The sequence below is a fragment of the Aspergillus tubingensis genome (genome assembly GCF_013340325.1).
Source record: "Aspergillus tubingensis WU-2223L DNA, scaffold_7, whole genome shotgun sequence".
In the NCBI taxonomy this organism is placed as follows: domain Eukaryota; kingdom Fungi; phylum Ascomycota; class Eurotiomycetes; order Eurotiales; family Aspergillaceae; genus Aspergillus; species Aspergillus tubingensis.
In genome coordinates, this window is record NW_023336281.1 from 294,559 (window position 1) to 307,829 (window position 13,271).

Below are 13,271 nucleotides of genomic sequence, written 5' to 3' on the forward strand. Positions count from 1 at the left end.
GTAGTTGAGCTGTGGCGTTTTCGGGCTGTCCCAGGCACAGACAGGGACACCGCCTGCGGCAGTAGTCGCCCACCCAGTACAGCAGCCGAATCACACCAAGTACTTGAACCCATTGTACAAACAGAATGTGCGCTACGGAGAAAGCTCGGCGTTGGGCCGGGAATCATGAACCAGTCCACCGCTATCGTGCAGAGATCTCTAGAGACCGGAGTCTCAGCGGAGCAGAGCGATCCCTAAACTGAATGGTGACCAATGGCACGTGATAATCAAAGCCAATGGAGCCACCGCACGGTGCCTTTACGATCATGTTGACTATGCGGCCTTGTCGGGAACAACAAATCTTATTGAAGGATAGTCTGTGACGCGACAACATCTATACATTTGAAGGTCAAGTATACAAAGACCTGGGTGATAAAGAAGCTCAGGTGAATTATCATGCAGTGACACCTGCCACCCATGAAGCATTACTCCAATTCCCACCCCCTCTCCTCCTGCTTCGTGGCATACCACTGCTTCACATACTCCAGGCCCGTGTGTGGTCCATATGGCTCAGTTTCCCACAGTGGCACCGGGGCAGCAAGCCCCGTCTCTTGTAAACATGACTTTTGCAGCTCGTCCAGACTGCCTCCGCGGTCGTAGATGATGCCATCTGTCAAAAGGCTCCGCATATCTGCCCTCAATTCTTCTGTTTCCAGAGTACAGACCAGCCCATCATCATCGAGCAAAACACCATACCCGTTGCGTGCACCCTCCACCGTCACCAATTTCCGACGGACATCCATTGCAACTCGCTCAGCGGGTCTGGTAAGAGGATCGCCCAATCCACCACCTCCCCACGTCACCCATTCTAACAAATCCCCCGGATCTACACGTACATGGTCGCATTTTGACGGCAGGGTCTCTGTAACCGGACTATTGGCACTGCGAGAGTAGCGATATAAGATCTTCCGCGAACGTTGTCCCGGTTTCCCCCCTTTGAGACCCCATGGCTTCGTGAACCACCGATCATCATGCAGACTGATCTCCCCTCTCGCTAGAAATCGATACAGGGTTCGTTGTGCATTGCCTCCTCGGAAGTGTCCCGGGCCACCACTGTCCGCGACGCTCTCGTTTGCCTCAATCCGAAGGGGGTAATTCAGCTCGATGCTCTCCGTTGGGATTGACTTGATGGCGGGGAACAAGCAGTGACAATCCAGTCCATCCCCTGCTGCTCGAGCCGGAACCCCACCAAAGCCAATTTGATATAGTTGATACCATTCCCCAGTGGGGTAGTATCCGGAGTAGAAGAAATGAGGCGAGTCGCTGAACCCAGCTGCCGCTACATAGGCTTCGTTCTTCTGCCCGATCAGCGCTTGGATCACGTCCATGGTCCGGCCTAGGAAGTGAGTGCGACAAGATATTGGGGCGGGCCGGACTGGCTTTAGAACGGTGCCTTCGGGGATATGCACTTCAATGAGATCGTGGAACCCGTCGTTGATGACTGTTCCCGGTGCGGCAGCGGCTATGAGGTAGTATCCCACCAGCATCTTGAACATGGTCTCTGAGAGATAAAAGTTGATGCTGTGCTCGCTCTGCGGAGAAGTACCACTCCAGTCGAACTTCAACCCCCCAGCGCTGGTTTTCTGCATCGAACATGTTACGGCCCAGGGTCCGACGCCGTGGCCGTCGTCGTCGACGAAGTCGGTAAATGTGCTGAGTTTATCGTCGAATTGACGCTCAACAATCTTGGCCAGACCAGTTCGATTCCGGTGTAGAAGCTCCTGACAGGCAGCTAGATACACCTCGGTTCCGAAGCGGGTGGCCAGCTCGGAGATGCGCGTTGCTGCCATGCGACATGCCGTCACCAGAGCCGTTAAATCCGATCTATACCACGCCGGTTGGCGGGAATTTCGACATAGTAGATCAACCAGGTCGCTATTCATCACCCCTTGGGAGTAGAGCTTGATGCATGGAATCTGGACTCCGTCATCATAAATGGAGGTGGCGTTGATGGACATGCTGCCCGGAACCATGCCGCCAACATCGGTCAAGTGTCCAAATTGAGAAGCCCAGCCAATCAACCGATGTTCATGGAAGATGGGAAGGATGATGATCACATCGTTTAAGTGACTAACAGCACCCTTGACCATGTATGTGTCATTGGTAATGAAAACATCGCCTTCTTCGATACTTCCTGTCCACACCCCAAGGAACTCTTTGATGAAGCTGCCGAATTGACCCACAAGCATCTTGCCCTCTGCAATTGTGATGACATTGAATTCATCTTGCTGCTCGCGGATAGCAGGGGACATGCTGCAGCGGAGCATCAACTTGTCCATTTCGCCACGAATGCATGCCAGTGAAGAGGATATCAGAGTTGCGATGAGCGGATTACTGCGCATCAATTCTGTTGCTGATTCCGAGGTATGTTGCGTCGTTGAGGGTGGTTGCTCTGCAATTGGCAGGATGAGAATATTACCCAGGCGATCGATCTCACCTGAATAGCCGGGAAGATATCAGTGTGTTGCTGTCCATCTCCGTGATGATGCAGGGTCCTGTAACCCGGATACCTTTGAGCGTGATTTTCTCTCGCTCCCACACTGTCGCTAGCTGTTCTCGGCCCTCGATAATAATAACCTGCGTGCCAATGACGGCCGAGGATGGAGGCTCGCTAGATTCTGCTTTCGGGACTACTGTCAGCTCCACATCTGATGAGCCATCCTCGAGTATCACGCCAATACGCATCAGCTCGAGTTCAAAGTCAGGAAGACAGTAGCCAAACTGCTGCTGATGCTTCTTGTTGAAAGCGTCTTGTAGCACACGGCGCCAAGCCTGGTCGTTCAGTTGGATTTCGTCGTGCGAGAGATTGATTGTGATGGTCAGGGCCTGCCCTTTGTATCGGACATCAACCTCGTACGTGGCAACCAATGACATAGGCCAGTCCGAACCACAAGAGTCTCGCATTATCTGTTTGCAGTGCTTTTCCAGTTCTTCCACCTGATGTCGCAGTTCCTCCGACGAGGTATCTCTCACCATCCGAGTAAAGGTGACGGACTGCTCATGACTCAACTTGGTTGTCAGATCGCCCTGTGCACACAGGATGCCTGGAGACGGAGGTACGATGACTGGCCATGCACCTAGAAGCTTTCCTACTGCATTGGCATGCAGTGGCCCAGCACCGCCTAACGCAACGAGTGCAAAGTCTCTTGGATCATATCCCTGTTCGACAGAGACCAATCGAACAGCACCATACATTGTTTCATTGACAATGTTGATTATGTCTTCTGCCGTCTGTCTCAGAGGTAGTCCCATTGTGGTGGCAAGTTTCTGAACCGCGGTCTTTGCTGCTTCTGTATCCAAGCAAAATTCACCACCCAGTAGGCTATGGGGTAGGTATCCCAGGACGAGATTTGCATCGGTCACCGTCGCTTCTGTCCCTCCCTTTCCATAACAGGCTGGACCTGGCGCTGCCCCAGAACTCTCTGGTCCGACCCGCAAGGTCTCAGTGACCTCCATATATGTTGCGATTGAGCCACCTCCAGCCCCAACGGTATGAATGTCCACTGCCGGTGCACGAACCGTTAGGGTATCGACCACAGTATCCCGACGGATACGCGGCTTCCCCACCAAAATGAGCGCACAGTCCGTCGAAGTCCCTCCCATGTCGAGAGTGATAAGGTTTTTGTACGGGGTGCTTCGAGCGACCGCATCAGCCACGCCTTTGGCTCCTCCAGCTGGCCCAGACATCAAGATATTCACGGGGAACTCGCCGGCCAGGCCGACACTCGTCAAGCCACCATCACTCTTCAACACCCGAATCGCCTCTGTCTCCGACGCCAACTGCTCGGACAGCTCGCGCAAGTAATTCTGCATCACCGGCTTCACCAAAGCATTGGTGCAGGTCGTGACCGTTCGCTCATACTCGCCCACCTCCCGCAACACTTCACTCGAGCAATTGACCGCCACTCCCGGACCACATACCTCTCGAATTATCTTCGCAACAGCCTCCTCATGAGCAGGATTCCTATACGAACTCAGCAACGAAACCGCCACCGCCTCCGGCCTCTCTCTCTCCACCAACTCCAGCAAATCCCCCCTCAGCCTCTCTTCATCAACCTCCACCACCGTCTCCCCACCGACCGACATCCTCTCCACACACTGAACCACCCTTTCCAGCGGCACCGGCGGCTCAGGAGGGGTATAGTAAAGCCACGCCCCAAGGCCCCCAGGAATTTGCGACCGCCTCACAGCCAGAATATCTTTATGTCCGGCCGTGACCACCAAGGCAGTCCGCGCCCCTTTGCCTTCCAACACGGCATTCGTCGCTGTCGTGGTACCATGATGAATGAACCTGAATGCCCCATTCCAGTCATACCGTTTCTTGAGAATGCATCGCACCTTCGCGATCCCGTGTCTAATCCCGATCGTTTGGTTAGGCGTGGTGGGGACTTTGGCGCGGACTGTCTCCCCATTCGGAGTGAAGACGCACACGTCAGTAAACGTGCCGCCTACGTCGACTCCGAGGCGGAATTCGTTGGATGATACCATCATTGTAACCAATTCACTATATCGAAGAAGTCGGAGATTGTAGCTCAGAGAGTTGAATTAGGATTGAAAATGGGCATAAGCATAGGCAACTTATCTCAAACGACTGAGGGGTATAGTCGCGATCGGCGGACTGATAATATTTTAGCTGCAGATGCGTGCCGTGTATGATGTATTTAGGATGTTGATGGGTCCCCTCCGGACGGGCCGATTGACTGTACGATATACCTTTTTGGCGAATGGGGTTGATGCCGTCGGCATGTATGCATAAGTCTCGGAAACAAGCTACTGTGTATGGTAAGGTGCCGCGATTGTAGATCGTTTCCGCTGCTAGGGACTTTTGTTGTAAGACCATGCGGCTTAGTTGGAGGGGGAGTTCTCCCTCGTATTGGAGAAAGTTACTCTGTGGTTTTGCATGCAGTCTCTTATCTGTGGAGGGATAGCACTTCCTCTGTATTGGGCCTCCCTTTACCTGGGTGATAGGTCCTTGCTAATTCGAGGACATCATCATAACCTTAATGCAATTAGCTCCACATTTGTATAAAACCCCAGTATATAATTTTGAAAGAAGAGATTATAACATACGATCACAGAGCATGGAGGCCATCATCAGAATCCATCCAGTCTCTGGTGTCTGAACGTCCCTATACACCTACCTGTTTGAATGTTCAGTCAAATTTCACTCAATTCTACCAGCAGTCCGTAAATCATCAACTGTCGTTCCCCGTTCAATTTCGTTCATTTCCCCCGGTATTCAGATAGACTTCCTAGTTTGCCCTACGCCCAGAGTCAGTTGGTCGTCCGGAATGTGTTGCTCGAGATTTAGCATACGCAGTTTGATACCCGCCTATGTTTGTGTCATATCAGGGTTTGAGGTACTGCTGCTAGCATCCGTGCCAAATTTCCGCATCCCTTCCTTGACTGATGGGGTTTCACCCTCACGCAAATAGGAGAGTGGATGGTGATTGTAACTTCTCATTGTTGCTCTTCTTGTGTAAAACCATATTACATGTTATAATTCAGTTGTAACATGCATCAAGTACATACGACCACAGGGTGTGGAAAACAGGGCTTCCCGTCCGCTCAGCCGTACTTAAGCCACACGCCGGGAGGTTAGTAGTTGGGTGGGTGACCACCAGCGAATCCCTTCTGTTGTATGTTTTTGTTTTGCCTGGACGCCCTTTTTTCCGCTAAAAAGGGCGAGCAGGTGGTGATATATAGTCAGGAGGAAGAGGCATTTGGAGATTGAGCAGGAGATGGCTACCTACTCAAAGTAGTAAGCAGAGAAATATGTCCAGTGAAGTTGGTCTTTTTCTTTTCTGTTATGTATATTCCCTGTGTTGACTTATCATATCTAGAGAATTATAGAAACGATGTGTGATAGTAAAAACCCCATGATGTTGAAGATAGAAATACCCTGCTGTTTATAATTTTGAACTGGGTAATAGTGAATAGGTGTTTTACCCTGTGGTTTTCTTGCTCTTTTAACTTTGCTTGATCGAAACACAAAGTAGATTACTAATTTATAAGACATCGGTCCAGGCTCTGGTCTACTGATGAATAGGCGAGTCATGAAATACATGATAGAAGTCGAGATGCTATACCTGTTTATTGTTTGCGGAATCTCTATCCAAGAATAAAGGTGTGAAACTGAGGTTTTGCCTCTATCCAAATTTTCAGAGCAGCCTCTGCAAGTGCAATGCGCTTCCTGATGCCGTTTTCTGACTCAACAACCATCAAGTTCACAGTGACTAATTCGATATAGTAGTGATGGATGTAGTCGTCTATAAAGATGGTTTTTTGTTCCGAGTCACACCAGTTCGCGACGTCGCGATCATAGCCTTTTGCAGGATGTGTTGTGGGGTATAAAGCAAGATTTCTTGCTTCGTACTGCAAGGACAAAGCCAGGACATCGAAATCGGCTCCATTATTCCAATCAGGAATATGACGAAGGCGTCCCCAGTTAATAGAAGTAGGTTCTAACCACCCAACCATGTTGCCACCTTGATCGAGAAGCTTGACATAGCCCATGGAGTCTTCAGGGCCTTCCATCCGAAGCCGAAGTGACTGGGTATAAACCAGGATGCATCCATCTTGACAAGCATGCTGGACTTTAAGCGGAAACCTTGCCTCTTGGTCGCTCACAGAGAGGAGGCCTTCTTGTATGCAGTATGCTTCATCACCCATATGGGCAAGCGATGTCCATCTCCTGCGAATGATATCATCATATTCTTCCCAAGTAACCTTGGCATCAAGAGCTTTCGGAAGCTTACCCGGGAAGCAACCTCCCTTCCAGGCTATTAATACAGCAAGACGAGCCCGAATATGCTCTTCGCTATACTGAGAATCTAGCTTGTGGGGCTCTGTTGATGTATTTAGAAGAACTTTCCATGAAGTGTGCCCATCCTGGGAGGACGGGATAGCAATTTGTGCTAGCGATGCAGAAATTTTCTTCCATATGTTGCCTTTGTGGCAGAAGCGTATTTCATTATCAACGGACGACCATGACCATGATGGAAACATTCCTTGTATGTTTTGATATCGCATAGGATAAATTCCATCTTCAGTCTTCCAAAGAAGAGCCCGACTAAAGTCACTAAACGGCAGGCCATAATGATGGTTTTGTCCATAAAGGAAGTGCAAAACCCCTGAGAATGCAAAGAGGATATCAGACTTGCAAGTAAGATCCCTGCTTGTGAATTCGGCTACCAAATCCTGATATTCAGACCACGGAATTTGGACTTCTGAAGGTAGAAAGTAATGATTTGGACAGTCACCATCCTCGAGTGTGGTCTTCCCCTGGCAATGATAGAACACCCCATGGTCAGTGAAGATTAGTAGTCTTGGTGAAAGGATTGCCTCTTGGAATGTCCATCCTCGAGTTTTCCATTTTGAGGATAGATACATCCCATCGCAATCGTCAATGTCTTTAAGCAGGTATACCCCTTGTGTTTGACCTGTCCACTGTGGGGATCGCCTCTGTGCATTTATTCCGGGAAGACCGTAATGTGCATCACTTCCTGCCATAGCAACTAGGGTTAGATATGACTGATTGTATATCTTGCCCATGGCATTCAGCTGTATTGCCTTTTTGCATGGCTCATCGTCTTGTAATATGCAAAGTCGATCAACCCAGAGAAATGATATTTCTAGGCCTAAACATGCGTCTATTGCATTTTTGATTGTTGCTGGCAAGCAGTCATCATCTGCAAGAGACCCTTCCTTGCTTAGGTCGTCAATATTATCCAGCTTTGCTTGTAGGAGGTCACCTCCTCTACCCCAAACATAGCTTAGAGTGGCATATTTGCAGTCTTGAGGGGCCAATATGACACATCTTTTCTTGGTGTCAATGACGCGAAATTCCTCCACTGGTAAGTCATTTGTTCCATGATGATGGGGTACCTCATGACCGGCGCCATCTGCACAGTCTTGAAACCAAGTGGGAACATTGTTCCAGTTTACTTGCGGCTGCGGCCTTTGTAGAGATATCAGATTTTTTCCCGATAGTGCACCCGCAGCCCCAATGAAAGTTGCCGTTCCTGCAAGACAAGTCTCGTTAGTCTCTTTGATTCAATTACGGGTAGATTATCAGGAGCTCAGGGAGACCCATGAAATGAAGAGAGGGGAGGGGGCTGTCGTACGATAAATGGGAGCAACAATGGAAGCCTCAAGTGGTTCAAGTGACAACTCGATCACCAATTCATATTTGATACCTCTGATTACCCCGGGATCCAATTCCACATCTAGTCTGATCATTGTCTGCGATGAAAATCGATTCTGGTTTGCTATTGAGGTTGCATGGCTGGCAAATGTTCCGCAGGTCTGACAAGACGTAGATCGTTTTTGAACATCATTCAAAGTTCCCAAATTGAATTCAATATTTTGAGGAAATTTGTATTGGTTCTGTACCGTCTATATATTGGTGATTTTGCGTCGTATTTAGAGACGAGGATACATCGTGCAAGGTGTCCTAACCTCATATGTGCACAGAACTGACAAAGGGGATCTGTTTGAATGTTCGAGCATTCTGAGCACTCTGCATGAAATAAATCATTCGCTGTCATGCCGCAATACGTTTCTTCATTGTCGGTATCGTCCCAATCAGAGTCTGTTGGTGAGTAGTATACTAGCTCCAAGTTTCCCTCATTAGACTGACACAACGAGCATGGCTCTTTTGTAGGTTCTTGATGACTCGAAGAGAACCTAGGTTCATGTGTGTAAACGTGGTACCCCATATTTGTTTGGCCAGAGTTTTATGCAAAGAAATGCTTCAGAAATGTAAAAGGAAACAACCTCATCATCCAAACAACCGAAAGGAAAGGAAAAGTATACCTAGGCTGATGGTCCCTTTATAGGCCACAGACTTGTTAGCAGGTTATGGTTGTGGTAAACATGGAGGGGTAGTGAGCAATTTTATTTGTTTGGGAGGACTTCCCCCTCCTTTGGTCTAACGTGATCAGACTAACGAAGGCTGCGGTCGGACTGCTGCCATAACAAAACTGCGTGTATTGATAATTAATCAACCAAAATTGAAGCCTTCCAACATCCCATAAATAGAAATTTATACAGCTTCACTCGGTAATTAATCTAGTTGGACAGTATAAAAATTCATGGCCTTCTTTACTGCTGTGGCTGCAGCATGATGGCCAGCGCTATGAGTCACCTACTACTAAGATGCCTGAGGTTAACTCCTCTTCTCCTTAAGCTGAAATACAAGCTTCATTTTGGCCTTCTTAGCCTGTCCCGTTCCTTTCCATTCTAGGAGATATTTCCGAGCTGATGGGCAACCAAAAAACTAGTACATACAGTAAAAGGGTACCGGCTGACTTCTTATCAGCTGTCGATCCCTCAGCCCTTTAAAGATCGTATGGTTATCATTTTCCCTATTTGTAAGAAATAGAGTGCTGCGCGCAGCCTGTGGACTAAGAAATATGATCTATGATTGAAGAGCAGTGATAGCTAAATACAGTATTATGTTCTACGTATACTATCTTTCAATGGATGTACGTAGAAGATTCATTACTGGTCACTATCGAGCGCTACAGGGGAAGGCGGGGCAGACACAGGTAATTAGACCTAGGTAGATCGTAGGAGGCTAACATGTCGTTACTCTGTACGGAGTACTTTCTATGGACTTCCAGATTGTTGTCTCGGTATATCTACCAATCTCATTTCAGTACGTGGCCGTGCATGCTGCCAAGGAAGACAGTGCTGCAGGCAGCAGCATCAGATCCATCTCATTGATTCAAGTGGGCATGAGTGGGGTAAGCATGGTATCCCAACCCTTATGCACTTATCCTAAAGTCACCCTGGCCGCCCAACAATGAAGCAGCGCTCATTCTTGGCTCATGCAAACAGCATCCAATGCATCCATGATACTTTTAGACGCTGTGGCACTGTACGTTCCGATAACAAAACTTCCTCATCCGCTCCCATATCTATGGGATGTTTTATTTCCACAATCAAATTCCCTTTTCGAGGATTAATCGCCATGTCAACAGGTATATTTTGTGGACGTGCGTGCGAGAGACAGTGATGGCCTGTTCTGATGGCACACATCTCCACGAACAATGAAGATGAGATTTTCACCCTAAGCAAGTGCTATAATGCACTCCCCATTCAAGCACTCGCGTTGCTGATCCATTTCAATACCATTAGTTTATTTCTTGTACTCTACACCTCATCCTCCACGGTAAATGTGCAATGAACGCTAACCCGATGCTTATGCTGCACTCCACCGTGCCAACCGCCCGTCAAGTTCTCTTGACTGCCATTCAAGCATCTCTTCCCTAGTGGCGTCGACACAGACGTGATAACCCTGTGCGCGTGCGAGTTATCTACAGACATAAGATCCGGCCGCCAGTAGTTCACCTCATCCTTGGTGACCGATTTCTTCAGCGTGGAGCTTGACAATGCATAACCCCCCGCAATGCAGCTCCCTCGCCGCACGTAATGTGGCCTATCCAAGTGATTTGATGAGCTGCCGTCAAGGAACCAGCGGAAGAGCGGGCGGAGGGTAATGAGGCTGCCGGCGATGATGGCGAGGCCGGTTTCCATGACGGACCAGATGGCGATTTGGTAAGTCGAGTCTGCATTGTCAGATAATCTTGCTTGTGATGGGGTTGTGGAGAATCTTACAAAGGAAATCTGCGTCGGAATAGTGTTTTAGGTATGGAAGGCGGATGACCACAGCCACGCTTGCACTATAAAATTGATTAGCTTGTCCCCGTTCAGGCGCGTGGGACTTCACATACACTGCTCCAAGCCCGAGAATTGCACCTAACGCCACCTTTGTGCGTGGCGACATGTGCAGCCCCCAGATCAACGCTGCTGGGAAGATCCCAAGTGTAAAGTCACAGAAAATGGTGAGCGAACTGTAGGTGTATGCGATGATGAGGAGGATATCGGTTGATAAGCAGTTTCCCGACTCGAGAGGGTTGATCTGCCCCCAAAAGTACCCGATTGGCAGGCAATCGAGCAGCAAAATAAGCCAGAAGACGAGTCCGATGCATATCACGGTGCCTATGACAGTCCAGAGGAGAAAGCGGTGCAGCGGGCGAACAGCCAGTCGAAGGAGGGCAAGGGCAATGGCTACTTTGGCGACGGCCGACGCCCACAGGTAGAGCATTTGTCCAAGCCACCAGTACTGATAGGTGTTAGAGGCAGGTTATGATGAGCAGAGCGGCTTGGTGGAACGTACTATCATCGCATACTGCACTGCGTGCAGACTTTCCGAGGGATTCATGCTCTTTAGACTGATCGACTCGAAATCCGCGAGCGCATGGCCGACCCCGGCTTCCGTCCCTATCATACACAGCACGCTCAATGATATGAACAGCGCCTACAATTAGTCAGTCTTCGATATAAAGCATCTACTAAGGATAGGACGATGAAAATTACCAGCGCTGCTACCATAAGCGCGTCATCCCACCCAAACGCACGCAGGATGTATAATCGCACAAAACATCGCAATGCCACAGCAATTATCGCTAAGCCAACCGTGACAGCCGAGACGATGAAAATTGCTAGGCTGTGGCCAACCAACGGTAGGGTGTATTCCATTCTGACCAGCAGACAACGGGGAGCTCGTTTAGTCAATCGGCTCGAAACTCAAGAAGCAGGGAGCAGAAGGGCCTTATACGCATTTGTAAGAGCTAAAGCGCGTCTCAAGAGGGGATGGTAAAGGATCAAATCAGCAGCACATCGAAACTCTACCTACTGGGGGATTTACAAGCGGGAAACGGTTCATCTCATCAGCAGCAGCACGACTCGCGTGCTAATGACTGGGCGTCGGCGTTGAAACAGTAAGTCTAGTTCTGAAAATGAAGTGTAAAGGGTCCAATTGCCACTCCAAAACCCATATCAATTGGAAATTTCCTGTGATTTTAACGAAGGGGTTTGCTAGACAAGTCGGAATGATGGCCTACTTCCCATTCTGCCAGTACTGCCATCCACGCAAATCATCTCCCTTAGCTGTACTGGTAGAATTCAAGAGAAAGATTCCCGGTCGACATCACTTAATACTCTTCTAGGAGGGATGCGATGGCCCAAGCTCTGTTTCAGTAGTGCTCTTCACTTGTTTCATATCCTGACCCTTCCCGCCCCCCACAGTCCTACAGACTATTGTAGACTAGGGCAGTACACACCTCCTCTAATAAAATCACCCGCATTTCACAACATCAGATCAACAGTTCCTCATCTACTGATCATCTCGATCCAGACCCAAAGTGGACCCGAATGTAGCAGAGCTTATTCCATGATAGGAGGTGTGTGGGGCTTATTTAGAGACACGCCGAAACTCTCCTGACTCGCTCTTATGAAAGGAGCTTGAACCACACTTCTGCAAAGTATAATTCGGCGACTTTGCACAGATAAGAACTCGACACGAGGATAATTTACAACGCCAGGTCGTTAAGCGCTATTCTTGGTGCTTAGGTTTAAGTTGAGTGCTTATTGGTGGGTCTGACAATGCCTAGATGGCCAAGACGGTTTATATGCCGAGACTCTTATGAAAACCGTGAATGACGTTTCCAATTGCCTGCAGCAGTCTTGTTGTTTTTACATGGGGACTGATTATAGCTATCTACCTGTCATGGTCGCAGTGCTTTGAAGTGGTTGATAAGCTGCGGGCTACCGCATACATTCCCGAAGGATCATGTATCCACCCCCTCCCCATTTCCACAGCACTCGTGAACTAGAGCCTTCATTTAGTTAGGATGTTCTGGATTGTACTGTATGGATGGACATAGGATACTAGTACCATCTGGAGCAACCGGGTAACAACACACTTCTAATTTCCTCTTAAACCATTCTTGCTATGATGTCATCTCTTATTCCAATTATTTTATCTTATTCCATGCGACACTATTATCCAATAGTCTCGTCATTATCCAAATTTTTCACACTTATAAATGTCAAAGAGTTCATTGGTCAGGAACAAGAATTAGCAAGCTTGGCTACCCGCGTGGTTATTAGTAAAAGGCGCCGCCTGGTCATCACTCGGCAACCGCAGCTGTCGTGATGATGATGCGGCCCAAACCTTAAGTATGAACCACAATCGTATTTAGTATGCACAGCAAGGGACATGTTACACAGTAATTCATAATGACGTCTAGCTACACACAGTTTAAAGAGGGCTAGAAGAACCACCGATAAATTACATAGTGCAACCAGTACTCTTCTCCAGCCCTTATAATGACTATCCGCCATCTTGTCAACCCCTCTCGCCCTATACTTAGGCCCTTACT

The 13,271-nt window shown here is 48.6% G+C and overlaps 3 protein-coding genes and 1 non-coding gene across 4 annotated transcripts; 1 reads left to right on the forward strand and 3 right to left on the reverse strand.

Moving 5' to 3' along the window:
• Positions 1-464: 464 nt before the first annotated feature.
• AtWU_05065 (hydantoinase/oxoprolinase) lies at positions 465-4,530 on the reverse strand (the record flags this gene model as incomplete). The annotated part of the gene is made up of 2 exons (XM_035500175.1): positions 465-2,476; positions 2,550-4,530. The coding sequence occupies 2 exons, from the start codon at positions 4,528-4,530 to the stop codon at positions 465-467; spliced, it is 3,993 nt and encodes a 1,330-aa protein (XP_035356068.1).
• A 1,039-nt stretch (positions 4,531-5,569) lies between these two features.
• Positions 5,570-5,685, forward strand: AtWU_r33. Its single transcript, XR_004775214.1, has one exon. It is a non-coding gene; the product is annotated as a 5S ribosomal RNA (ribosomal RNA).
• A 465-nt stretch (positions 5,686-6,150) lies between these two features.
• AtWU_05066 (HET domain-containing protein) lies at positions 6,151-8,280 on the reverse strand (the record flags this gene model as incomplete). Its single annotated transcript, XM_035500176.1, has 2 exons — positions 6,151-8,063; positions 8,166-8,280. 2 exons carry the CDS (start codon positions 8,278-8,280, stop codon positions 6,151-6,153), a joined length of 2,028 nt encoding a protein of 675 aa, XP_035356069.1.
• A 1,917-nt stretch (positions 8,281-10,197) lies between these two features.
• Positions 10,198-11,586, reverse strand: AtWU_05067 (pectinesterase precursor; the record flags this gene model as incomplete). Its single annotated transcript, XM_035500177.1, has 5 exons — positions 10,198-10,613; positions 10,663-10,727; positions 10,779-11,170; positions 11,225-11,365; positions 11,425-11,586. The coding sequence occupies 5 exons, from the start codon at positions 11,584-11,586 to the stop codon at positions 10,198-10,200; spliced, it is 1,176 nt and encodes a 391-aa protein (XP_035356070.1).
• Positions 11,587-13,271: the final 1,685 nt, after the last annotated feature.